The sequence below is a fragment of the Schistocerca piceifrons genome, chromosome 8 (genome assembly GCF_021461385.2).
Source record: "Schistocerca piceifrons isolate TAMUIC-IGC-003096 chromosome 8, iqSchPice1.1, whole genome shotgun sequence".
Taxonomy (NCBI): Eukaryota; Metazoa; Arthropoda; class Insecta; order Orthoptera; family Acrididae; genus Schistocerca; species Schistocerca piceifrons.
Window position 1 is genome coordinate 329,647,711 of NC_060145.1, and position 26,413 is coordinate 329,674,123.

Here is a 26,413-nt window from a genome sequence, read left to right on the forward strand (position 1 = left end):
GTCGTCCGCGTCTCGCCGCACACCTGCTCCCAGCCGCAGCCGCAGGCGCAGCAGCGGGAGCCCGAGCCGGAGCAGCCGCCGGCGGAGGCGGACGACGAGGGGGGCGGTCCGCGCAGGAGGCGGCAGCCCAAGCGCCGGCGCAAGCGGGCTCTGGCCGAGGACACGGCGGAGGCGGGCGCGGCCCTAGCCGACGACACCGGTGCGTCGGCAGCGCGGTGAGCCGCCCGCCAGGCCGCGCCGTCGGGGCCCCTTCTTCATACATCCCTCTCTACTAGCTTCCGAGCTCGACCGTATTCCATGTTTCAGTACACCGGCGGGAAGCAAATACGCTCAATCGGGTGCATTCGCGTACGATTGTTACAGTACGTTTGTGCTGCAGCCTAGCAGCATTACCGAGCGAGGTGGCGGAGTGCACACTGGACTCGCATTCGGGAGGACGAGGGTTCAATCCCGCGTCCGGCCATCTTGATATAGGTTTTCCGTGATTTCCCTAAATTGCTCCAGGCAAATGCCGGGATGGATCCTTTGAAAGGACACGGCTGACTTCCTTCCCTAATTCGATGAGACCGATGACCTCGTAGTTTGGTCTCTTCCCCCAAAACAAACCAACCCTAGCAGCACTCATATCGCTTTGTCATCAGCATCGTCCTCAGACCTGAAATTGGTTTGAAGCAGCTGTACACCCTCAACATCATTGGAACTGCTGTAATCAAGCCTGACCTCTCCCCCATCTATCTCCCCCACCCAATATCTCTCTCTCTCTCTCTCTCTCTCTCTCTCTCTCTTCAAAACTGACGATTGCTTCATGTGCCCAATTCAACCGATCCGTTCTTTTTAGTCGACGTGTTTCAAAAACTTTTCACCCCAGTTCTGTTCAGTACTACTTCGTTAGTTACGCGAATTACGCGTCTAATCTGCAACATTCTTCTTATCATATTTAAAACCCCTCTGTTCTCCTCCTATCGGAAATTTGTTTCGGATTCTAACAAATTCCTCTTTTTTCGCACTGTAGCAAGTCCACATTTTATATCCCTATTACTTCGAACATCAGTTATTTTGCTCCCCAAACAGCAGAACTGATCTACTCCTTTTAGTTTCTCATTTCCGAATGTAATTCCCTCAGCATAGCGTGATACAATTAAACTGTGTGCCATTACGCTCCCTCACGTGCACATTTAAGTTACAGGTGCACTCAGTTAGTTCAGTATTCTCGTCGTGCCAGCTCTCCGCCGTTCTTTTCGTAGCTGCTTATTATGCATTTGTCTGGGTATCATCAGTCAACTGTTTACTACTTCTTGTCCCATTCCAGGTCACGGTCCTTTCTTGGGCATCGTTGTCGTTCAGTTCTCGTAGGAAACTCTTTTTTTCCTCCTGTTTCAAATATTTGATTTTCCTCCACGTTCACCACAACCACCACCTAAACACGGCTGCTCTCGGTCGTTAAGTGAAGGCCGTCGGCCACTGCATCGTACGTGGTGAAATTTGGTATTCTCGTCACACTCTTGACACTGTGGCTCACGGAATATTGAATTCTCTAATGGTTTGCGAAATGAAAAGTTCCATGGGTGTGGCTCGAACTGCCATTCCGCGTTCCAAGTCTGGTAATTCTCGTCGTGCGGCCACAATAACGTCGGAAACCTTTCCACATGAATCGCCTGAGTACCACTGACAGCTCCATTGCCGTTGCCTAGTCGGATGGGTTCAGGGCCCCTGTCTTCTCAAGGCCCGGGACTATACAGTCTCTTCTCTCCTTGTATCGGATATGTGGGTTTTGGTTGAGGGGACGAGCTCGTTGGCAGATGGTGAAATGAAATGTTACTTGCGAGTTATATCGTGAAGGTGCGGTTTAGGAGCATCGAGCATACGCAGGAATTCGGATCGGGGGTCAGGAGGGATTGTTCCTAGGAATTGGATGAGGTCTTATGGGGAGGTTTGGGAACGTTGATAGAAGTGCTGGCCTTTTCTTGAAGAATTTGTGGGATTTTGGGAATGTTATGAACATTGTGTATCTGAGTGTTTAGAAGGAATCGGGGGCCATCCACAGCTATTATTAGGAATATTTTTTGGGGTGTTTTGTCATTCATCGTATGCGTGTCGGTGGTCATCAACCAGATTTCGAAGCCGCAAGCTATTACTGGAAGTATCAATGTTTTGAGCATCATGAATTTCGTCTTAAATGATAATCCGTTTCCTTTGGTTACTGGATACAGATGACAGATAAGCCCTTGGCCCTTACTACAGATATGCCCTGCATGTTCTTGAAAGGTTAGTCTGTAGTCAGATTTCGAGGTATTTGATAGGTACGTTGTTTTTATCAAGTGAAAGATGACATTCTGTGGTATGCTTTTGTAGATGAAAATGATGACCTGCGTTTTGTCGGCGTTTATTGTTATTTTCCATGCCGAGCCTAGTGATGATCATCATCTAGGTGTTGCGGGAGCTTCATAGCTATGTTTGGAATGTTGCTACTACTTTTATATATCTCCGTGCCATCGGCAAAGAAGGCAAGATGGCTCCCCATCTGCTGGGCATGTCACTTGTCTACACTGAATATAAGGTGGGACCCATAATGGAACCATGCGGCATCCCTGCAGCTGCGCTAATGCATTGCCCTTCTGTACCTTGTGTACGCGACGCTACCGCAATCTTTGCATTGTGAGACAACTGCAGCTGCGCGATTCGAGCAGACACATACTTCACGCTGAGATAGACTACGTTGCTAAACGTGCTGCCAGGCAGTGCGCATGCGCAGCGGGCAGGGGCGAAAGTCATTGGCCAGATCATTTACTTCCGGTGCCTCGAAGTTTTACGACACGAAATTGTCAGTGGCGTGTGATTTTAGGTTGGGTGGTGCATTTCAGCAAACACAACATGACAGTGGGGAAATTTAGAAAATTGGTAGCTTATGGCAAGTTATGCTATGCGTAGATGAAGATTGCGAGATGTTAAACATTTTTTTTTCTGTATCCCGTTGGTAACGAGTGGATTTTCCCAATTTTGGAGTGCTGGATTCACTGGCAATTCCATTATTTTTTTTATAGATATACCGCAGAACCAAAAACAATACTAGTAAACATAAAAGGAATTAAAATGAACAAGAAATACCTATCGTTTTATAATCATTACAGGGCAATACGGCAGACGAGACAATCTTTCGTGCTGTAACAGTGAAAGACTTAACGATGTCGGTCTCACTGAGCAAAATAATTCAGTAAGGAAAGCAAGATTAATAGAGAACCCTATCTGCAGTTAGAAAATGCTTTATATGCTCTGAGGTCAGTATGAAGCCACCCGGAAGATACAGACGTTACAGCCAGCATATATAGCACAGCTGCACAAATACGGAAGTTACTTAAAGAATACAGTGTGGAGTCAATTGCGAAAAGCTTTGATGTCTGAGAAATTTTAACTTCCGAAACTATTGGTATCACAAATATCTTAGGGCGAGGGGGGGGGGGGAGTTAGGAAAGCGACGTGGATACTGTAGGGACGAATGAAAAACACGACTTGCCAAAAGAAACTCAGTGATCTCGTTCCAGTTCCGACGATAATCATTCTCGCATTCAGTATCTTAATTCCTTACGGGGTTTTTGAAGTCTGTTACGGTGATCCGTGAATTGTTCTGGAGTCATTCTTACGCTGACTGAGTACCTCCTGAGTCTTCGCTAATATGTTGTTTTAACTTCTTCGCTGAACACTATAAGCTGTCCTCTTCTATATCCAATCACGAATCCAAACATCTTTGTTGTTTCTCTTCTCATCTGTACTGATTTCAGAGAAGCGTGAATTAAACCACTACTAATTTGCCCAGTTTTCATTTCTAGTTGGATAATTACGCTGTGGCATTCACGAAATGTTGAAACTGAAATGAACTAGCGCGCAACGTTGGTTTCAAGAAAAGAATTTCGGGATCTGTTGTCTCTGTGTGAACTCGTTTTCTGACTTCCGATACCGTGACTTTCAACCACTCCACGCTGCTTCAGAAATAACAAAAGAAACGCGAAGCGACAACTTTCGAAACATGAATAAAAGCGAAATGCTCGTGTGGAAAAATTGCCGGTGGTGCCCCTCCTGGGGAGTTCACCGACTCAGTGCAAGTCTGTCTGACGCTACTGCAGGGACTTGATCGTCGATGGTGAAATAACATCCACACCCACGCAGTCGCGAGCAGAGGAAATCCCTTACTCGACAGGAAATCTAACCCGGAACACTGTATTTGAGTCAGAAAAGGTAACTAGAGACCCCGAGCTGCTCGCTGGCGAAACATAAGCAAATTAGTATGCACACGTCGGTGGATAAAACGACAGTGCAGTGCAGTATAGTATTAGACAGAGTGTGTGGCTTGGCTTCTCATTAGCACATTTCCAGGCAAGTTGAACCCACTCGGAGTTATCACTTCCACAACAAACTGAAATTTTGATGCTTCTCACTAAAATTTTTTATATTTTCCACTCTCGTCATTAACTAAAATCTTCCGGCAGCCCCCCCTCCCACCTCCCACCTCTCTCTCTCTCTCTCTCTCTCTCTCTCTCTCTCTCTCTCTCTCGTCTCGATCGATCCCACCCATCTCGTCCTTCGCCGCCCTCTTCACCTTATGCCATCGATCTTCCCCAGCATTAACATCTTTTCTTCATTCTTCTCATAATGTGCCTATTCCTATTTTTATTTCATTGTCAGGCCTCCCATGAGCAGTCTGGTTATAAGCTGCAGGGCACGAACTGATATTCCCAAGTGGGGTTGCCATACGTCCAGGTATATCGAAACCGTCACGGTTATGGACCTTCCTGTCCCGACATCCCACCAAGACCCAATTTTGTCCCGATTTTGCAAAATACTGTTACGAGCTTGACCCCAGTACTGAAGTAACGCAAAGTAAAGCATAAGCAGCATCATTTAGCTTTATTTATGTCAACAAGTTCACGTTGACAAGGTTGCCGTCCCGACCGAGTGGTTCTAGGCGCTTCAGTCCGGAACCGCGCTGCTGCTACGGTCGCAGGTTCGAATCCTGCCTCGGACATGGCTGTATGTGATGTCCGTAGGTTCAAGTAGATCTAAGTCTAGGGGACTGATGACCTCTGATGTTAAGCCCCATAGTGCTTAAAGCCATTTGAACCATTTTGACACGGTCGTCTCACAGATGGTGTTACATGTTTGCGTACCCTGTATCGACGATGCAAACATCTTCCAGATCAAGAGCAATCATTCACGAAAATACCAGATCTGAGAAGACGATTCTGTATAGGGCGTGAAATGTATAGTGACGTGCGCTTTTCGGTGATTGTACTGTAAAGCTGTATGCCGCAATGTATCCTGACGGCCAAGTTGCCACAAGTAGCCTACAGCCAGGAACAAAGCTACACCGATCGTTAAAAATATTCCCGCACCATACTTCGTGTCAGAATGCATAAAGCAGTTGAAAGAAGTTTCATTTTACTGCGAGGCACCGACGAATCGGACCACAAGGCAGAAAATATGCTTCCTTTAGTTGTTCAGTACTTGACCGAAACTGACGGAATCCAGCAGAATAACGAAACATCGGAGACAATTGCAAAGATTTGTCTAGATACTTCACAACTGCAAATTCCATGACATAAATTAATCGCCTTTTGTGTTGACAGTATCAGTACCAACTTCGGAGGGCTTCACCGACGCGGCCAGCGGAATGTTTTTCACCAAATGCCCTCCCCGTATTCTCCACAATACTATATCCGTCAATGTTGGAGTCTTACCTGTCAATGTAGAACTAATCGTCGTGAAAATATCTAATAATTTTTCACTATACACGGTAGGGACCGAGAAGTTGAAAGAGTTCTGCTTATATGTTGTTGATCATCAGACTCTACTATATCACTCAAAAACAATTGGCTGTCGTTAATCTGCAGTTGAGAGAGTTCCATTAAAACAGTTTTTTGACGCCATCGGGCCAGCTAAAATCATTTCAGATTTTTCATTATTCCGATAAGTGAAATATACTTCATGTTTCTGCAGTCAGAGTTGGCTTTGAAAAAAAATGCAAAAAGCGTGGAACAGAATAAAACCAGTTGAAATACGAACTACAGTAATCGGCACCCAAAGATATCTGCATGAAAGGAAGGCTGCCAGTTTTTTTTGCAAGCAAAAACCAAGATGAATTTGAACTAATCAGTGAATAAGAATCCTAACGAAAATATATTTAATTTGATTTCGACATCTGAGGAAGAGACAGTGGCTTCCTATTCTAAAGCATTTGATTACTTAGAGAAATGGGCTATTTTCTTTTAGTAAATGCCAAATATTTGATTGGATGACGCTACATGAAGCCCCATATTGGGTGGTGATTTGACACTTTTATATAACTGTTTAATATATGAAGAGCTCCTTAGAAACTAAGAGTGACTCGGAAGAAAGGTGAATTTACGTTCTTTAGGAAAACCAAAAATCCTGAACGCAAATGCAGACTACTTAAATAAATGGAATATTTGCCTTCTATTCCCGCACACGTCGCCAGTGTGGAAAGACTATTTCCGCTGATGTCAGCCCGTTGGATCGATGAAAGAAATAGACTGCTGCCAAGGGCTGTGGAATCAGACTTGGTGCCAGTTTAACTACAAGATGACTTGCATCGAGTTATATAAATACGTAAAAAGGGAAAAAATCTGAAAGATATGAAATCTTCTAAAAAATATGGTGTACCAACTACATCTGGCGCTACAAGTCGCATGAATTTGTTCTAAAAACATTAATTACATAAAATTTTTACTTCATTTCCACATCTCCATCTCTGAGTGTCCCAACGTGGTCCCAGCTGTAAATGGCAACCAAACTCCATTTTCACCATCCTCCTTCCTCTGGACCTGATAGCGCTTGTACTTGCTTGTAAATCCAATCACAACTGAAAAAGTATTTATCTTGCTTGCCAGGAAGTCGCATTTCCTTACTGTCAAAGCGACAGCGACAATGCGTCTAAAGTGAAGTAGTGGAAAAGCAACAGTTCTAGGATCAGAGAAACGTAAGAGCTGTTCCGTTTCACAAATTGACCCTGCGTTCTGTGGTCTGAAAACGGATCAATTCTTCTGTCTGATACTTATTGTTTATCGTAAAATGTAGATACGTTGACAACTACAGCGGAAACCACATAAGACTTGTTTAATCGTAACGTAGGTTTTGATTGCGTGTACATTACGGTACTAATAGCTCAAGAGTGGCAAAAATGTAGTTACGTTTGTCTTACCCTAAATGCGCGGATTTTGGTACTAGCGACTGCAGCGCATAACAAGTTGTCCGCCATCTTGAAATTTGAAGAAAGTGTAATTCTCCTTTTTAGCGCCACGTCAAAGATCTTTGTCAAAGAAATATGATAGTGTAATACACTATTACAGTACGGCTTTCTGGCGTGTTGTTTGGAATGTCAAGACAAAATTAAAGATCTGCTGTTAGTTGCGGAATTCGGATGCAGGCGGTGAGAGGTGTTTTGGTCATGCTGTGGAGTGTGTGTGAGCTGCTATGCTGTCATTGCTAGTTACTTAATACAGATATATTCTGACATGTCAAGGTACCCCGTTACCTCATTTACACGTTTAGCACTGATTTAAGAATATAGTTGCGCGTCCGATGTGAACACATACCGTTGTGTGTGAATTGTGTAGTGGCATCGTCGGCGGTGTCAGCCAGAATCGTACTGTGAATTGTAGACTGCGACAAGACTGTGTGCTCGTGGTATTAAATTGTATAATGTTCTTGGCAGGAGGCAGTGTTGAGCATGCCTGTGGCGAGGCCTCCCCGTAGCTGGTGGAGTCGCCCCCCTTGCGGCACTCGACTTGTTCCCCCATTTTCCCCGGCGGGCGTTTCCCCCTCCCCTCCGCGCGTCCACAACCGCCCGAGGCGGCTGCGGCGGTACCCACCCGCCGGACAGAGTCGAGGTTGGGCACGCCACGCGAAAGGACGGGCTCGTAGAGTACCATGGTGTCGGACGTTTGGAATTTCTGCACGCGCCTGTCGGATACGCACGTGCGCTGCGACCACTGCGGCCGCGTCATGGTCTACCACGGCACCACCAACCTTCGCGTGCACATCGGCCGCCACTTCGGCTTCAAGCCGCAACGCGACGAGTACGGACGCATCGACAAGGCGAGCATCAAACGTGAGTAGCGTCGCCGGCGGCGGCAGTAGCAGGCGCTACCGGTATCGACCGCACGCGCGTCGCGCCATGCCCCGCCCCCGGACGACGACAACGCCGCCGCCGCCGCCGCTTCCGCTGCGCTGTTGCCGCGATTACCTTCGTATGCCACGCCCTGTCAGCGTCTCTTAGCCGAAACGTCGGCAGGTGGCCTGATCAGAAAACAGTCTCCATAAACTAGGACGCCAAACACGCAGACGTGAGAAGCAGCGCAGGATAATTAACGACGGCTGTGCTCTCCGCAGGACCAGTAGCAGCGTTCACTTTCTGTACCCTATGCGCTCCTCACTCTCGCTGTCCCATCCCTCTGCCGCCTCCCGTGGCTCAATACCGCATGCGAGTACCCCACGGTCCCCACCACTACTCGCTGCCGGATACCGGTTTCATTTTTGTTTAGGTGCGGCGCAGACCTCGCGCATGCGCCGTTGCTTCTGTGCGCGTGGTATGACGCGACGCATCTGCGCAACGATTCGTCAACGCACTGCGTTTTCTTCCGGTAGCCATTGTATCCGGGACTGTGTGAAAGTGCAATGGGCCGTCTCAGGAGGAACCCTGTACGGCAGTTCTTCGTCTATGACGGTAGAACGAATAGGTCAGCCTGCCAGATCGGTGACTGTAACAAGCTCCTTAAGGTAAGGTCACATCATGTTTGACGTGCCGGAGTTGTATGCACGAAGATGGCAGCAGCTCTGCTGTGAACTTGTATGATACGGCTGGCCGTGAAAACTGATTAGGTTCTTGTGAGTAGAGCACATAGCTACTGAATTGAGCTGGGAAACTCGTTTTTAGTGGAAGTTTGTGCTTTGAAGCTATCACCTGTCATGGTGTTTGCCGCCATGACTCGGAATATGTTTATGCATCGTCAGTGAGTTTTAATTATAACAAGAAGTTATACTGAAATTAAGCATATACTTTTACGGTTATGTACGGCTATTCAAACGATATTTACAGTGTATTATAATCAAAATTTGCCGTTGTTAGACTTTTCGACTGTGACTAGTATCAGCCAGTCTCACTCATTACACCATCCTGACCCCTCCCTCTCCTTTCTCACCAGAAGTGCTCAGTTTGCACCTAGTCGTTCGTTTTTATATTCCTCCAGTTTCCTATTCGTTGTGCAGAAAACCGAATATATTGTGAGTCAACATGTTCTTTTTTGCGCGTTCAGTTTGTGTCATACTCTGCTTCCTTATTATTAGCTGATACTTTTCGTGCGTCATGGCGTGACCTGCTGCTGCGGGAAGTCTCTCTCTCTGTGTGTGTGTGTGTGTGTGTGTGTGTGTGTGTGTTTGACCTACCTATGTGTTTTACAGTTTGCAGTTCAGTTAAATTTGATTTGGGGTGACATAAATTTATCGTTGTGTAGTGCTATTATGGAAAGGAAAAGAAGCAGACTGGGTTTTTTCAGAGAAGAACCAGGAGACAGAGCAAAGTCAGTTATGCCATCAGTCATATTCAGAGAAGATTCTACAATAAATTAGACAAAAAAATTGCTTACGAAACAATGATCTACCGACGATAGTTACTTTCCAGCAGAGCTGCATCACACAATATAGGTTTTTACAGTAACACTTGCCTCTTCTTCGGGTCAGCGGTGTGAAAATTCTCAGGAAAGTGATCCCAGTACGTCTGGTATGCAGTCTGAAAGTTTTTTCAGTCAAAAATTCAGGCGGATAGAACTCCTAGACTTTGTTATATTGCCTTGAATGTGGTGTGAGGTAACAACGTGCGTTAGTGCAACAACTGATTCTTATACGTAGCCCTTTGCAGAAGATTCAGGTTGTTTTATTTCTAGATTGACTGTATTGCACTAGGATGCAGGATGCCAAGGCTTCTCCGACGCTTCTTTACGGTGTAATTTTCACGTCTGCGACAGACTGTTTCATTCCTTTAAGATAAAAACTGTGCACCCGAAGCGCGCGCGCGAAAGAGAGCTACTTGATTTAATACGAATTGTTGTGTTTCTAATGAAAAGTATCTGTTAATTGCTAGATAATTTATGCAAATTGTCGTCGCTGCAGAAAATATCTGTTTTGGCAGTATTTTATTATAAACGGTGACAACAGTAAGTTTGTCATGTGTATCTAGTAGCGGAGAAGGAAAAAGCAGGTACGCTTTAGGCTTATTTTTGATTCTTTTACGGTTATCATAAAGTTTGTACTAATTCATCGAATTACAGTTGTGTGGAATGAGCGGATGTTTTTCTGAAACGTAGTTACAAAAAAACTTACAGATAATATCTAACCTACCTTAAACCCAATATAAATATTACCTATCAGGTACTTCAACTATGAAAAGCCATTTGAAAACGAAGCATCACGCAGTTAGTAAACGTACAGCCGCTGCCGTTCCCCCACCCTCTTAAACCATCGTTATAGTGATGCGACACAGCTATTTCCGCACATTTTTTCTTATGCACTTCCGCGTTTTTATATCTGAAGTTTATTGGAACTTTCAACATGTCGAAGCGCGGGGTTGCTGCGCAGATGGAAGTGTGCTGGTGGGGTGTGTAGCAAGCCGACAAGTGCCCGTACCGTTTGGATTATTACGCAGTGATCTTTGTCAATCGCCGCGAAAGTTTGTCTTCTCGCCGGTCAGTGTACTTTGTGTTGCTGTATAATACTATATTGTACAGTGTTTGTTTGACAAGTTTTGTGGTGCAACGTAAGACTGCAATAATGAAACCAAATAACAAGTCTTATTTGGAACTATTTCGTTGAGGTTATTTGAGTGCCAAATGCAAAATCTGTGACAGTATATCCGCGAAAAGGGCGCACGACCTCTGCATTTAAGAGTTATCTTAAATCATTACATGCCAAAAAATTTGCAGAGTTCGAGAAGTTAGGTGGAAATACGAAACTGCCAGTGGGGGCGAAAAAAAAAAGATTTGTCAATATTGATATAACATTTTAGCAGGTACTAAAATATAGTTCGATTATTATATTATAGAGTGAGCTCTGACCGCTGTGGGTGCAAAGCTGTTCTATCATTGCACCAAAGCCTGCAAGTAAATGGTTATTAGGATTCCTCAGACCTAAAGTCTCAACAAATGGATTGTGTGATTACCCACTAGACCTCATCGCGAAATTTTGTCGAGGGTACCTGGTTTCGCAGAGTAATGAATGCTGCTGTTCCAGCAGGAAGGTGATTTTTTATTATTATAACTTGTACCGCCAGGTTAGTCGAGAGCGCTAATGCGCCGCTTCCTGGACTCGGGTAGGCGCGCCGCCCACGGATCGAATCCGCCCGGTGTGCCGGCCAGCCTGGATGTGGCTTTTAGGCTGTTTTCCACACCCCACTAGGTGAATACCGGGCTAGTACCCACGTTCCGCCTCAGTTACACGACTCGCAGACATATGAATACGTTCGAACTGTTCCATGGATTACACTAATTCCGACCCGGGGGAGGGGGGGGGGGGTACGGGGTGGCTGCAGGAAGGGCATCTGGCCACCCCTTAAAATTAACTTTGCCAATCCGTTCCCAACAATGCCGACCCTGTAAAGCCGTGGGACAATGCACCAACAAAAGAAAGAAGCAGATTCGTTTCATAACTTGTACAATAAGGTGGCAAGAAAAATCAAATTTATTTGAATTTGGAAAAAAAATCTTTCACAACTGACTTACGGTGTGATCCACATTCTGGAACTTCATGGCTCTTTGACTTCTCATGGTATTTCAAGATATTGTCAACAAAATTTGAAACAATACTTAAAGAATAGGGTATAAATCACCAAGCAGTGCACTGTATTGTTTGTGATAGCAGATCTAACAGTGTAAAGCATTGCAGTTGTTTTCCTTTTACGATGTGAATTGTGCAGTACCATCAGATACGATATTGCAAAGTTACCAAGATGGCGTGTAGATGTAGTAAATCGCGAGTGTTAGTGTCTGGCATAGTCCCTATTAATTCAGGCAGGCAAGGAAAAAATCTTATCTTAGTCTCGGATGTTACTGAATTTAGCGTATTTTAAAACGAAAGTCTAAGTAAGAAACACGTATTTTTTGTTTTGTCAAAAATAATATATATATATAAATGCTCAAGAGATACAGCCCTCCAAAGATGACATGGCGCATACCATTCTGACGATGAGAATTTTGGGAAAAATTAGAATGCTGTATCTCTGGAACAGTTCTAAATGTTCTGTTAGAGCTTCTTTTATTTGAAAGATAATTGCTTTATGATTACAAAGACATCCTCCATTTGGACTTATCTGTCAAAGTTCTTTTACTATAGCATTGTGAACTTTTATAATTTATGGATTTTTTTTTCAAAAATGCTACTCCAAAAAATTTTGATTTTTTTTCTGTTGATTAATACCATACAGTTCTACATTCCTTGAAAAGGAGGTCTTCCTCTGAACTGGTTTTATAAACAATTGATATTTTTTCCAAACATCAAACCTGTTTTTTTACCACATTGTCACATAAAAGGCACATAAAAATCAAAGCATAGCTCTCTTTAACTTAATTTTAGTTTTGAAAGATGAGTAAGACTCATTTTTCAAGCATTTTAAATGGTTCCAAAATGTATGTGAAAGGTCCAAAGATTTAAAATGTTTCAATTTTTACAACTTATGTGCACTCTGTTTTGTACTGAAATTAACCAGCCATGAACTAAAAATGTGTTCCACTGCTTCAGAATTTTCCTTTGATATAGAGTGATGCCTTCCTCTTGAACCAATAGCAACTGGAGCACTTACAAACTTCAAAACATTGTGAACAGGAAGTGAGCACTGATGGCGTTGTTGCTGTCCTTCAGCTGGAAATCTGTATCCAGCAGCTGGTCCATGTAATAGCATAAAGTTCACTACAAGTTTGTTTAACTCATAACTAGTGTCTATAAACTCTGCAATACACCAGTCACACACACATGCCACAAACATCCCCCTTCTCAAGTAGTGAATCTGAATATTATCCTGTTGTTTCTGAAGTGTCGGCTGAACGAACGAAATTCTCTTCTTTCTTGCTCTTTAAAGTGCATGGCCATCACACTGAGTCCAAAAATGTGTCTTCTGAATTACAGGAGTAATTTATTTGGACCATTCTTGTTTTTTCTGGTCATGAAATTCTTTGATTTCCTCTTTGGACAAAAGAATGAGGGCTATGGGTGTGAGAGATTTCACAACTTGTAAAATCCTCAGCATTCTGAATCGCAGCTGTATTTGGTCTGGAAAGATTTATGTTTTGTAGCATGGTGCTTCAGCAGGCCTCCTACACCATCATCAGGTCCCTTCCCATGACCTGTAGCACTGTATACCCAGTCAGTTGGCACAGGCGACTTCCCCAACTCAAACAGCTGGTAACGATTTTTAAAATGACTAGGAGCACCATCAGAAATAATGATGACCCTCTCTGCCCTGTTTGCAGTTGAAGAATTTTGTGCATTGATAGCAAAGCATGTTCAGAGTCATGTCCTGTGTCATCATTTATAACTGCAATACTTGTGGTCTTCTTTTGAAAATATGTCATTCCTGTGAAAATTGAAACTTGGTCATTACTCCAATGACTTCTTGTGGGAGAATTACAGCAAAATCACAGTGAGGCATTAAAGATAGTTTTCTTAATTAGTTTATTTTCCTCCCATGTCACGTATGTAATTCCTGCAGAGTTATCTGCTACATCTTCCAGGCCAAGTGTCTGTAAAGACAGTCCATCCTTTCCAACGCAGTCACCACATTCTTGCAACAAACAAGTCTCTCGCTTTATGTCGAAGACTACTAATGACTTCACATGCCCAACCAAAGTGTCATGTCACATGCTCCATTAAGTTCTTCAAAATTATCACACAATGTTCAAAATTTGTGCACTACTCACATAAACAGACATCTCTAGGTAGGTATGGAACTACGTTGTAGTGCATACGATTTTGGTCTTCCAATATGTGAAGTTGGATAGTTGCTCTTATAAATTACAAAAGTTTTTTTAATGCTGTGAGTCATGTACCTCTTCACTTTCACAACTTTTTGATCTTCAACTGTTACAGTTATAGTGCCTCTTTTGTTGGCACTCTGGCAAGAACAGTCCCATATATCTCCCAAATAAAATGACTGCACTATTTGAACTTGAGCTGTTTCTACAGGATGACCATAATGTGGATCTGCTCTTCCAAAGACTCCTTTTACAGACCTCAAATTTCTTGATTCGTCTTCCATGTACTTTGATACTGCTGGAACGTGGTTCAAAATTGTTTTCTTTGAAAACGACTCTGAAATAATAGTTAAAACTTGGACGTTTTCACTGTAGGATGCACAAATTCAGCAGCTGAATTGATATTTGTGAAAAATTCCTGGCATTCGTCAAATGAGAACCTGAACAAAGTCTGTCTGTCTCTTATATATCGCTCATTTATGGATATGCAAATAGTCAGCACACTTCACTCTTCTGTGGCCCCAGTCAGAAGACATTTCAAACAGTTCTTTTCGTGAAACACACTGGCAAATTCCTTATGGAAGCACAGAACTCACTGTATGGTCTCAGATTTCTTAGAAGCCTCTTCAGTAAACAATTAAAGTGGAAGCTCTCTATTACAAAGAATGTAGTACTACCTATCTACATGGTACTAATCAACAGAAAAAAATTTAACTTTTCTGCATTGGCATTTTTCAAAAAAATGTCTGTAAATTATTAAAAAAAATTCAAAAGGTGGCAGTTAAAGAACTTTGACAGATATGTCCAAACAGAGGACACCATTGTAATAATCAAGCAATTATCTTTCAAATAAAAAAACTCTAACAAAATATCTAGAATTGTTACAGATATACAGCATTTTAAAAATATTTCTGAAATTTGCAATGCCAATTTTGGAGGCCTGTATCTCGGGGTAGGATTTTTTTTTTCGAAGAAAACAAAAAAAATGTGTTTCTTACTTGCTCCTGAATTTTAACGTGCTAAATTCAATAAAATCAGAGAATCTGAAGGTAACCCCCCCCCCCCCCCCCTCAAGATGATTGCAAACCTACTAGAAATAAAAGGTGCCAATTTAAAATTGAAAATCAGCCTTCAATAAGTTGTGGCTTAATCCTAGAATCACAATTAGGAACATTGTTACAAATGTTAGAATTAATGTTAAATATGAATGAAATTCAACAACTAACGAAAAAGACAATCTGCTTTTGATGCTACACCCAAACCTACTAGAGTACAAAAAGGAAAAAGACTTCCTCTAATAGATGATCCATTAATGTGGTGGTAATAAAGTGGACACAAGTACCACCATCTGTTGCTACTAGCTCACTAGCATTTGTCAGTTGCTCCTAGTAGTGTAGCAAGTGAACAATTACTCAGTGGCGCTAATAATAATAATAATAATAATAATAATAACTCAACCAATTACTAAAGATAACAGAAGTATTCAGCAATGATATAAATATGCCTTTTGGAACAGACAAATGTAAGAAAAATAGCATAGTCAAGGGAAAACACACTAAACGAGAAGATTACATATTGGATAACCACAGCGGCTCCATAGAAGCGATGGAAAAAACAGATGCCTATAAATATCTAGGATACAGCCCAAAAAATAGGAATAGATAATACAAATATTAAAGAAGAACTAAAAGAAAAATATAGACAAAGACTAACAAAAATACTGAAACCAGAATTGACAACAAGAAACAAGACAAAAGCTATAAATACTTATGCTATACCAATATTGACCTACTCATTTGGAGTAGTGAAATGGAGTAACACGGACCTAAAATCACTCAATACACTTACACGATCACAATGCCACAAACATAGAATACATCACATACATTCAGCAACAGAAAGATTCACATTAAGCAGAAAGGAAGGAGGAAGGGGATTTATCGACATAAAAAACCTACATTATGGACAGGTAGACAATTCAAGAAAATTCTTTATAGAACGAGCAGAAACTAGCAAAATACACAAACCAATCACTCTTATAAATACATTGGCTACACCATTGCAATTTCATAACCACTTCTACAACTACCACTTCTAGATCACATAACATCAACAGATACGAAGAAAGTAAATTGGAAAAAGAAAAGCTACATGGCAAGCACCCGTATCATCTAACACAGCCACACATCGATAAAGACTCATCCAACACATGGCTAAGAAAAGGCAATACATACAGTGAGACGGAAGGATTCATGATTGCAATACAGGATCAAAAAATAAGCACCAGATATTACAGCAAGCTTATTATTAAAGATCCCAATACCACAACAGATAAATGCAGACTTTGCAAACAACAAATATAAACAGTAGATCACATCACAAGCGGATGTACAATACTAGCAAATACAGAATACCCCAGAAGACATGACAATGTAGCAAAAATAATACATCAACAACCTGCCATACAACATAAACCAATAAAACAACACGTTCCCACATACAAGTATGCACCACAAAATGTACTGGAGAATGATGAATACAAATTATACTGGAACAGAACCATTATAACAGATAAAACAACACCACATAACAAACCTGACATCATACTCACCAATAAAAAGAAGAAATTAACACAACTAATCGAAATATCCATATCCAATACAACAAATATACAGAAGAAAACAGGAGAAAAAATTGAAAAATACATCCAACTGGCTGAGGAAGTCAAGGACATGTGGCATCAGGATAAAGTTGACATTATACCGATTATACTATCAACTACAGGAGTCATACCACACAATATCCACCAGTACATCAACGCAATACAGCTACATCCAAACGTATATATACAACTACAGAAATCTGTAATTATTGATACATGTTCAATTACCCGAAAGTTCCTAAATGCAATGTAACACATACCGCACAGTTAAAAGGAAGTCGCGCTTGATCAAGGTCCGCGTCACTTTGTGTTTTTAACCAGACCTGAGGTCTGAGAAAGAAAAAGATAATAATAATAATAATAATAATAATAATAAGTGTGACTGAACTTGTTCAGAAAAGATTTTGCATTGAAGCAGGGATTTTTCTTTGGCCAGCACAAATTTTTGAAAGAGGTGCATTGTTGATAGTAATATATGCACCGATCTAAATTTCATTGATTGTTACAAAAGTAAAATGTTTTCATTTTTTGTAAAAGATTCATTCACTGTTTTCAGTCTATATTTACCGTATTACGTCAGGAGTAAATGGAAACTAATCACATTATGAACTAGGAATGGATTTGCCAGTAGAGATAACTGTAAACAAACACTGTTCTATCATTTATGAACATTCACCTGAATAATTATAACAGTGTTTTACGGTAACCTAAACAACAGATTATAAAAACTTTGAAATGAGCTGTTTTTGAAAGGAATTTATCAAATAACATTAAAACTGAAATGGTGGGTAACACACTTCATGTCAGTACACATGAACAGAACACACACACAAAAATGTATAGCTGAGCTTTTTTCCTCATTTTATGTTGACAGAGCCAGACATAAATCTGTCAGTAGGTAGTAGTCTGTCAGTAAATGCCTTGGCAAATCCACCAAATGAATGTTATTTAGTACAGCCAGTAGCGAACCTGACAATACTTTTCTCCCCCCCCCCCCCACTCTCCCACTGTCTGTGCATCACCTCCTCCCCCTCTCTAATGTTTAACTGAGTATTGTGTAAAAATTTGAAGTAACTTGGTTAAGTAATCATCAATATTTTTGGCAACAATGTTATATGGTGACTTATCTGTGTGTAGTATAGTTTTCCACTTGTGTAGTATAGATTTCCACTAATCGTAGACTGACATGGCTGAAATCATTGTCAAATATCAAATTGGCACTTTGACGGGGTAATTAGTGATCTGTATGGATTTTTGTATGGGAGGTACAAAAACTGTAGTGAACGACTGATAAACTTTGGCTTCTCCATCCAAGTATTTATGGTGATTCAACAAAGTGTCCCTGGGTAGGTAATATTCAAAATCGATTGGCTCTGAACTACCCCACTGGATTAAATTTTCTGTATGTGTCTTTGTTCCTGTTATCTGGCTAGATGGTGAAATAAAACTTTTGTCCATTATGGCTGTGTGGCACAATGCAGCTATGAGAAATAAATGTTTTCAGAAATGACTTCAACCAGTCATCTTTTGTGACTTTTCAATTCTTATTACAACGAGACAAGTCATAGTGACTCACCATGAGATGCCCCGAATGTGGCAAGGTACCAGGAATTATTTACATCGAAAGGATGATTTAAGGTGTTACTTAAAGTTGTCAGCATCCACGAGTTCAGTCCTATTGCACATGTCACACTAGAGAACAGTTCCCTTCCTACCTGCTGTGGCATTCATTTGTCAACAAACTCTAGTGTACTTATTGAACTGTGGTAGAGGAAGTGTTTTTAGAGATATTGTTGAGTAAGGAAAGTAACAAATAATTTACATAAAGGGTATGTGTGTTCAGTATTGTTAATGCATATAAGTCATTAGTAGTTGTCATACATGTTTATAGTAATGGTATACTTACTCATTGACATTTGGATTTCCAAGAGACTGGTCTACTGGGGCAGTTATTTACATTACGTACATTAAAAAATTTATTGTTAAAATATCTGCAACTTATAGAAGGCATGTGATTCTGTCATTCTTAATTTTTCCACATATTACATTTTGATGTGAGAAATAATGTAGCATATGCTTGTTTTAGTTATTATTTAAGGACCATTATCCAAAAGGTTTGGCTGGTATGTTCTAGTAACAAAAGTAGGGATGCTACATCATCTCCATGGGGCAAATTGCAGTGGGTCCATTGCTGCTTATTGCTGTTCTTACTCTATGTTAATCATTTAATTATTTGTATTAGGAGGGGGAATCATCCATTCTTGCAGATAGTACAAGCATTACTAGCAAGCTGAGCAGAGGAATATACTCAACAGCAACTACTGTAGAGTGTTATCCAAATGTTGGTTAACTGCACGACTGCCTAACCAAACCATTTCTTGCTTGCAGTGCCGTCCTGCGCCTGCTATTGTCTGATACTCACTCGCCACCAACCCCATCCACTAGTTGCACTGGTACTGACAATAGTAATTTGCACTCTGTTATGACGACTTGAGTCAGCTTTGCCATGTAAAGTGGGATTAAAATGCCTGCACATAAATGTTTTGTCCATTCTATGAGAGATAAATATAAAAGGTTAGAAGATGGTGCATCTGCAACCAAGTATGGAGTGACAAGTTGTAAAACAAAGAATCTCTCCATGAATACTGATGAAGATGATTATGTTGACAAGTTGTTTACAGGGAAATGTCGCAAGGAGAACATATCTGTGGTCCCATTCAGTGTGAAAAGCCAATACAGTTTAATAATGATCTTGACAGCTGTCAAATTTTAAAGCAAGCACCGCCTAGTCAAGACACGGCATTCATGAGTTTCAAATACAAGGAGAGAAATTGTCTGCTGATTCTTTCAAGGTTACAATGCTGACTCTTGAAAACAATTACAAAGCTGAGTAAACTGGGCTCAACTGGAAAGCCTTGCCCAGAAAAACTTGTGCTACATGTCGTGCATTTGCTCCTTAAATAAGCAAGTGTCACATTACTGCTTTAGCTTGTGCTAATGCTACTGGTAGCCACTTATTACCTGTGCTATCATTGCAATTTTAATCTCTCTCTCTCTCTCTCTCTCTCTCTCTCTCTCTCTCTCTCTGTTGTGTGTGTGTGTGTGTGTGTCACACCGTTTAACACACAGTTACATTATTCAGTTTGTTGAAGCATTTTTCCTTCGGTGTGGTCATTATTAGTCACATAACACAATTATTTTGCAAGAACATTAGCATGTATATGATAAGTAGAGACACACTGATACTGATGCAGTTCGGAGAACTGTTACAGTTCTTCCCTTTTGCCTGTTTAATTCTATTTTGTGAACATCTCTCATATCACAGTGTTCATACTTGAAAAATGTTTCTGAGCCGTATCATGTTAATGAGTCTGTCTTAAGTAGCTGAACTGCCAAAGCATGATTTGACACTTTATGAGATCGTAATGAAAAGTTAACACTTGCCAAAGGATGCTTTTATTTATGAAACATGACTTTGGTTAAATTTTCCTTGTGTTTATAAGTTACATAAGAGTGTCCTGTTACTGTTCTTCTAGTTAATATGTACCACTCACTTTTGTTTTCAGCTCACTTCTTACTGGTTCAAGGCTAAGTGTGCTTGCATTTTTGAGTGGGTTTTAAGAGGTCGATGTGTAGGGAGATGTGTGATTGCACTGAATATTTTAAGCTATTAATGTTTCAGTGGGTGCAAGGATATTTAAACCAATTATGCTACATACAGGCCATTTGGAATTGCCGGTTACAAACTTTCAGGACTTGTAGAGGGAGTGAGTAAATAATATTTTGAATAGGAACATTTATCTGGAAATGTGCCATTACCATCCTGTGATGGTTTCATTTCAGATGTGTAACGTGTCAATGTCTGCCGAGGGAAAGAGTAAAGGGGTCAAGAGTTGCTTGTCGTGATATGCAGTAGTGTAGGCAGGATTACAATTGCTACGTCAAGACGGTCACCTATGTCTGCCTTGCTGCTGTGTATCTGCTATATAGTAAATGAATGTAAGTTCACTGGAGGCTGTGTTCTGAATTAGCGAAACAGCACTTTCTGGGCAAATGAAACCCTCATGCCACACGTGTCCAGGGATTTCATCACTGGTTTGCTATCAGTTTGTGGGCAGGTATTCTGGATGGTCATGTGATTAGGCCAAACCTCCTTGCACGTGATCTTCCTACGAAACATGGTGGACCAGTTCTTGGAAGCTGTGCACTGAATGTACATCAGGAAATTTGGTTTCAGCATGATGATGCCTGCTGACAAGAGTTCTGGCCACTCCACTAGAAATTGAAGAGAGACCATGTGGAATAGTGTGTGTCTACGATAATCTGCTTTCTATGTACAATGTCTTAGCAATGTCAGTGGTTGCCACATTGAGCCACTGTTGTAATGCATCAGTACTGTTCTGCGTGTACAATATGCAAGGTTCCACTTTGTTTTGGAATAATATAAACATGTAATATTTTAAGTGTTAATACAAGCCAATGTGCTTAAGTGATAAATAGATGTTTTTGTTATGTCCTTTCAGATTGTTACCTATTAATCATATTGTCATGCCTAATTCAATTCATAAAGTAGAAGTGGATGACTTAAACATCTGAACTGGAAGAGTCATAGGACGGAACTTTGTTTCTGGGCATGGATTCTTATTCAAAATATTATATATTCACTCCCCTTGTAACAGGAATTTCTGAACACACTATGTCATCTACTTTTTGTGGTGAATTTTAATAGCAGTCCTAAAATCATATTTTCATTATTTTTATAAGGATACCAAGAAGTGATGTTAACTGAAAGTTGCACTGTTGTGACATAATAATAATAATAATAATAATAATAATAATAATAATAATAATAATAATAATGAGAGATGCATATATTTGCAGTAAGGCTTAAGACTAGAAAATTTCCACACTTTTTTTCCAATGTACTCTCTACTTACTGAAGTATAGCCAGAGCAAAATTTGAAATTATTGTCGAAGAAATATACAAGAAACAAATTGCAATGTCGAAGTCGCACTTGTTTCTTGTCGCTGCTGATATCATTGTTAATAGGACATAGAGCACTAATTTTCCATCTTTCCCGCCCGTGTTTTTTCCATTGCATGTAGACTCAGGCTTACCTTTCATACCCTTACTAATTTTCTCCTAGTTACACAGAACCGAGTTGTCATACATACAAGTATCTAAATTTCACCTTTCCTTAATTCCTACTGTGCCTACTCCTTTGACCAAATATTCCAACATAATCATTTGAAAAGTTGTTTCTTATTTTCACCCTGAACTGAAGTAACACTCGTGCTGCACGAGATCTTTCCTTATTAAACAACTTGTTTGTACTTAGGGAAACCACGCCGCCAACCTGGAAAGACACGTTTGGCGCAGGCACATTCACGAACATGAGCAGCTCTCCGCGATGAAGCATGACCTACGCAGCTCAGCAGATTGGTCCCAGCTGTGCTGTTAGTAGTATGTTGTCATAAACAGTGCACTCTTGAGTTGATGCTCTGAATAAGTGTGAATGGGAGACAGCTAATCATATCAGGGCTAGAAAGCAGACTGTAAAGTATTTAATCCTTGATTCAAACTTTAATAATTGCTTACAATGAATACACAGTTACAGGAAGTTTGAATGTATTACCATCCTTGTGTGTAGTAACTAGCAGTACCTACAACCTAACGCATTGCCAGTGGTAAAAGGATTATTCCTTAATAATAACACTTGCAGTTGTACTATAGTCTTCAGAGCAATGTCGCAAGACGAGTTATATCTTGAGAGAGTGTCGTCTCATCTCATGATTGTTTCCCAGGTAACGTTTAAACAGTTAACTGTGATTTCCTAAATTGATAGCCTCTCTTTATTTTACAGTACACATTATGTCATAAAATTGCTATAATGCAAAATTCCTTCAATCAGTTTCTCATTGTGATAAACTCCTGTGGCAGTTTTCCATCAGTCAGTCATTTATGGAGCATTTGAGTTGGTTTGCTTACGTCCTTCTGAATGATAGGTCTTAATCAACCCTGTTACAAGACTTGTAAGCACCAATACAGTGTACATACAAAATGACAGGTAGGGCCTAGATGCTAAGTAATAAGAGCATATAAACCACATATGGCAAAATTGCTTGTCATGCACTTTTTGGAATGCACATTGAACATTAGCATATAATTTTCAAGCATCTGTCATTATTTCTTTTACTGAAATACAAATTGTAGTGTGATGATTTGGGCGAACAAAAACATTGTTTAGGCAGGGAGGTGGAGTGTTTGTTTTTGCAATACATGAGCGCACAACAGATTTACTTTTACATGAAACTCTTTAAATTGTCTGTTGTCATTCTTGACAAGATTTTGTGAAGTTCAGGAAGTTGCAGAAAAAAGAAGTCTTCAGAGCATTGAGTACAAATGTTCCAAGTCCCAAGACTTAAACACCACCTGAATCCTTTAATTTTTTCTTCATAGAACATCATAAAATAACATCAACTAATTTGGAACAACACATGGCCCACTGTTTGAATCCAAATCTTACCTGGTTTTGTGGAAATAAATTCTTTCAGATAATGGTGTCAGGAATATCAAACAATTTGCTCGTTATTGCTCCCGCTATAAGAATGAACTTTAAATTTCATTAAATTCTCATTCACCAAGGCCATCAAGGGACAAATTTCAAGTTTTCCATTCACCAGCTGTGGTTCTGTTCAAATGCATTATCTGGAAATGAAGTGGTGCCTTCACTTAACTGTTATCTGTTTTGGCTCATACACTGTTGTATGCTTCTTATACCGAAGTCCTGGCCTTCATTCCAATACTGCTGATCCTGTGGGAAAGCATGGTATCCAATGAATAGATAAAGGATTTTTAGACATGTTGCTCCATACCGGATAACTCAAAGCTATGATTATTGTTCTGTGTAGCATATTGGATGCTTTGTCTGGTAATAAAGTTCAGTACTTGTTCATAAAAAAATTTTCAAAGCACTCAGCTACAGACATTGCCACTAAATTGCATTTGTGGTGTTCACTTTCTGCCATATCAAGGTAGGTTTTGTTGTAGGCTGCATATTCTGTTGTCTGATTAGAAGTGATTTTCTTCTTAGGGTGGTGTGCATTTTCCTCATCCTGCGTATCTTCATAAGTGTGAACTTCCAAGGTACCTGGCACATCAGCTGGAAGATTATCTTCAAATGTTTTATCACAGACAGACACCTCATCTACGTGATCTGGAGGGAGATTGATGATGTCAGTGGTCTCATTTGTTTCATCTCCATCCTGACCATCAGAAGCAGCCATGAAATTGTGGTCATTCACAATTTCTTCAATTTTCATTACAGAAATCACTTTATACTGATTCATTGTGGCTGGGGAGAAAAGAAAAACAAAGTATTGTTTTACGGAGGGTTACCTGCCAGGAATTCCAAATGAGGATAGAAATTCAGTGTGTCCTCAATGGAGAAGAAAATAAGCCTTGGAAATAAGTAATATATGAACTTCTTACAAAACAGTTACAGAACACTCCTGAGACTTAATCCAAGGCATTGACCCTTAATTTAATCATCAGAACAGTATGTCAGAATTATAACCTATTACTAGCAAATACCTCCAGTATTTGAAGTTTTGAGATTAAGCTTTTTAGGATGTAATGTGTACTGTACAGGGTACAGTACACTTCTCGGCAACATATCGGTTAATTCCATATTGCTTATGTGATGGTGCCCATGAAAATTTGACTGGTCATGAGACCACTCCTTGTTGTGTAAGGTTATTGATGATGTTATTTCATAATAGAATATAACTTGCACAGAATCATTTGTGAGTAAGTTTAGTACAGGCATTATGTAAGCATGTGCACAGGCATAAAACGATCTGTGCACACTGTTAGTCTCTTTCTGCAGCCTGATGTGATAATGTTCTCTGTTCTAGACCGATCAGATAGCTAAATTCAGCATTATTATTGTCATCCATGCAAAGTGGTTACTTGCGAAGCAGGATATTTGAATAGACCGCTGGAAATTTTGATTATAATGGTGAACTGTTGCTGTTGGGGTAAACAGACAAAAATCTGTACTTTCTACTCAGATAACCATGCCATAGTCTACACATTTGTTTGTGCAGTGTGAAGCATTTGATAAGATAGCTACTTGTCAAAACAAATAAACCACACATCACACTTTTTGGACCCTAAGAAAGTACTTTGCCCCCCACCCCTCCACAATTTTAATGCTTTAATCATCTGCTTAATTTAGCAACCGACAGTTGACTCTATTCTTGTACACACATTTGGAAGCTGTTTCTTACATAATTTATTGTACATAGCTCTTACTAATGAATCATAGTTGGAAATTTTTTGTTTTCTCACTAATGGTTATTTTTTGTTGCTGTGATCTGATAACTTGAGAACGACTTTTATTTATCGAAATGAACCTTACATACACAGAGCCACAAGAATGTTTTATTTTCAATATTTACAGTTCCGCAGCAGATGCCAGGGACGAGTGGAGGACCAGGAGGAGGGGGAGGTGGTGCAGGTGGAGGTGGTCAGCAGTCTGCGAAGCAGTCGGTTGGGCAACAGATGGCAATGCTTAAGAAGCAAGTTGGGCAGCCAGGCACAATGCAACAGCACGGTGCCAACAAGGCTACAGGCCCACCTCGGCGTGCAGTGAGCCCATCCCCACCGCAGTCGCCACAAGTGGCCCCTCCGGAGGTTTGCCTGCGTTGGAACAGCTATCACTCAAACATGCAAGCCACTTTCCCCAGCTTGCTGACCAATGAGCAATTTGTTGATGTGACGCTGGCGTGTGAAGGGCGCAGCATAAAATGTCACAAGGTATTTTCTTACGTTCCTCACATAATTGTAGGAGGTTTAGGGGGAAATTGTGCGACAGCACCAACAGTTTGATTAAAAATTTCAGTATGTTGGATAATTAACATCACAGTAACTGACCATTTATGTGAACCCAGTGAAACAGTTGAGAATTTAAAGCTATAAGGGGGGTTAAGAAAGTTTCTGTCTGAGGGAATTACTGCAGCATTATGCAGTGTAGCATGTCTCTGATGTGGGTATGGAAGTACTAACATTAGGCAAGGAATTAGTGTAGCCTTCATGTTTTGGCACTCTGTCTGTCTGTCTGTCTGTCTGTCTCTGTGTGTGTGTGTGTGTGTGTGTGAGAACTATGGCGATGGTATTACTAAATGTGTCCAAACAGGACCAGTGTGCTATTATTCTTTCCTTGGCTACCGAAGGATGAATATCAGTAGACATCCATTAAAGAATGTAGAACCTGTCTGGGGCAGCATGTATGTCTAAAAGCGCCATTGTCAGATGGTGCACTCACGAGGGTTGCTGCCGCTATATGATAATGCATGCCTCTGTATCGCAAATGTAACTCTGAAGGTACTCCAACTCATGTGGGAGACATCAAAGCACCTGCAGTATAGTTCTGATCTCTCCCCATGAGATTATGATGCCTTCGGTCCCTTAAACAAGGCTTTGAAGGGTCAACAATTTCTTGTGGACAGAGATGTGTAGGCAGTTATGGACTTCTTTACACAGCAGGATGCTGCCGTTTTACCAAACGGATATCTTCAACCTGATGTGTTGGTGGAATGATTATCTCACTGCTCACAGTGATTTTTCCTGATCAGCTTTCTCCTTGTGGACTATATGGCCTTCAGACAGATGCTTTTTGATTTTACCTTATACTTGTAATGGGAACGATTTAATAATTTAAAT

General features: G+C 40.8%; 1 protein-coding gene across 16 annotated transcripts in view; it reads left to right on the plus strand.

Moving 5' to 3' along the window:
• LOC124711198 (protein bric-a-brac 1-like) overlaps positions 1 to 26,413 on the plus strand; it is a 448,529-nt gene that overhangs the window by 398,678 nt on the left and 23,438 nt on the right. For 11 of the 16 annotated variants that reach the window (XM_047241130.1, XM_047241129.1, XM_047241140.1 and 8 more), the window contains one exon: positions 25,152 to 25,507. In XM_047241130.1, coding sequence (XP_047097086.1) covers positions 25,152 to 25,507 — 356 coding nt within the window. Of the gene's footprint in view, positions 1 to 7,907; positions 8,120 to 8,625; positions 8,788 to 22,025; positions 22,144 to 25,151; positions 25,508 to 26,413 lie in introns of those variants that run through there. The other 5 variants (XM_047241131.1, XM_047241144.1, XM_047241136.1 and 2 more) reach the window with 3 other exon arrangements.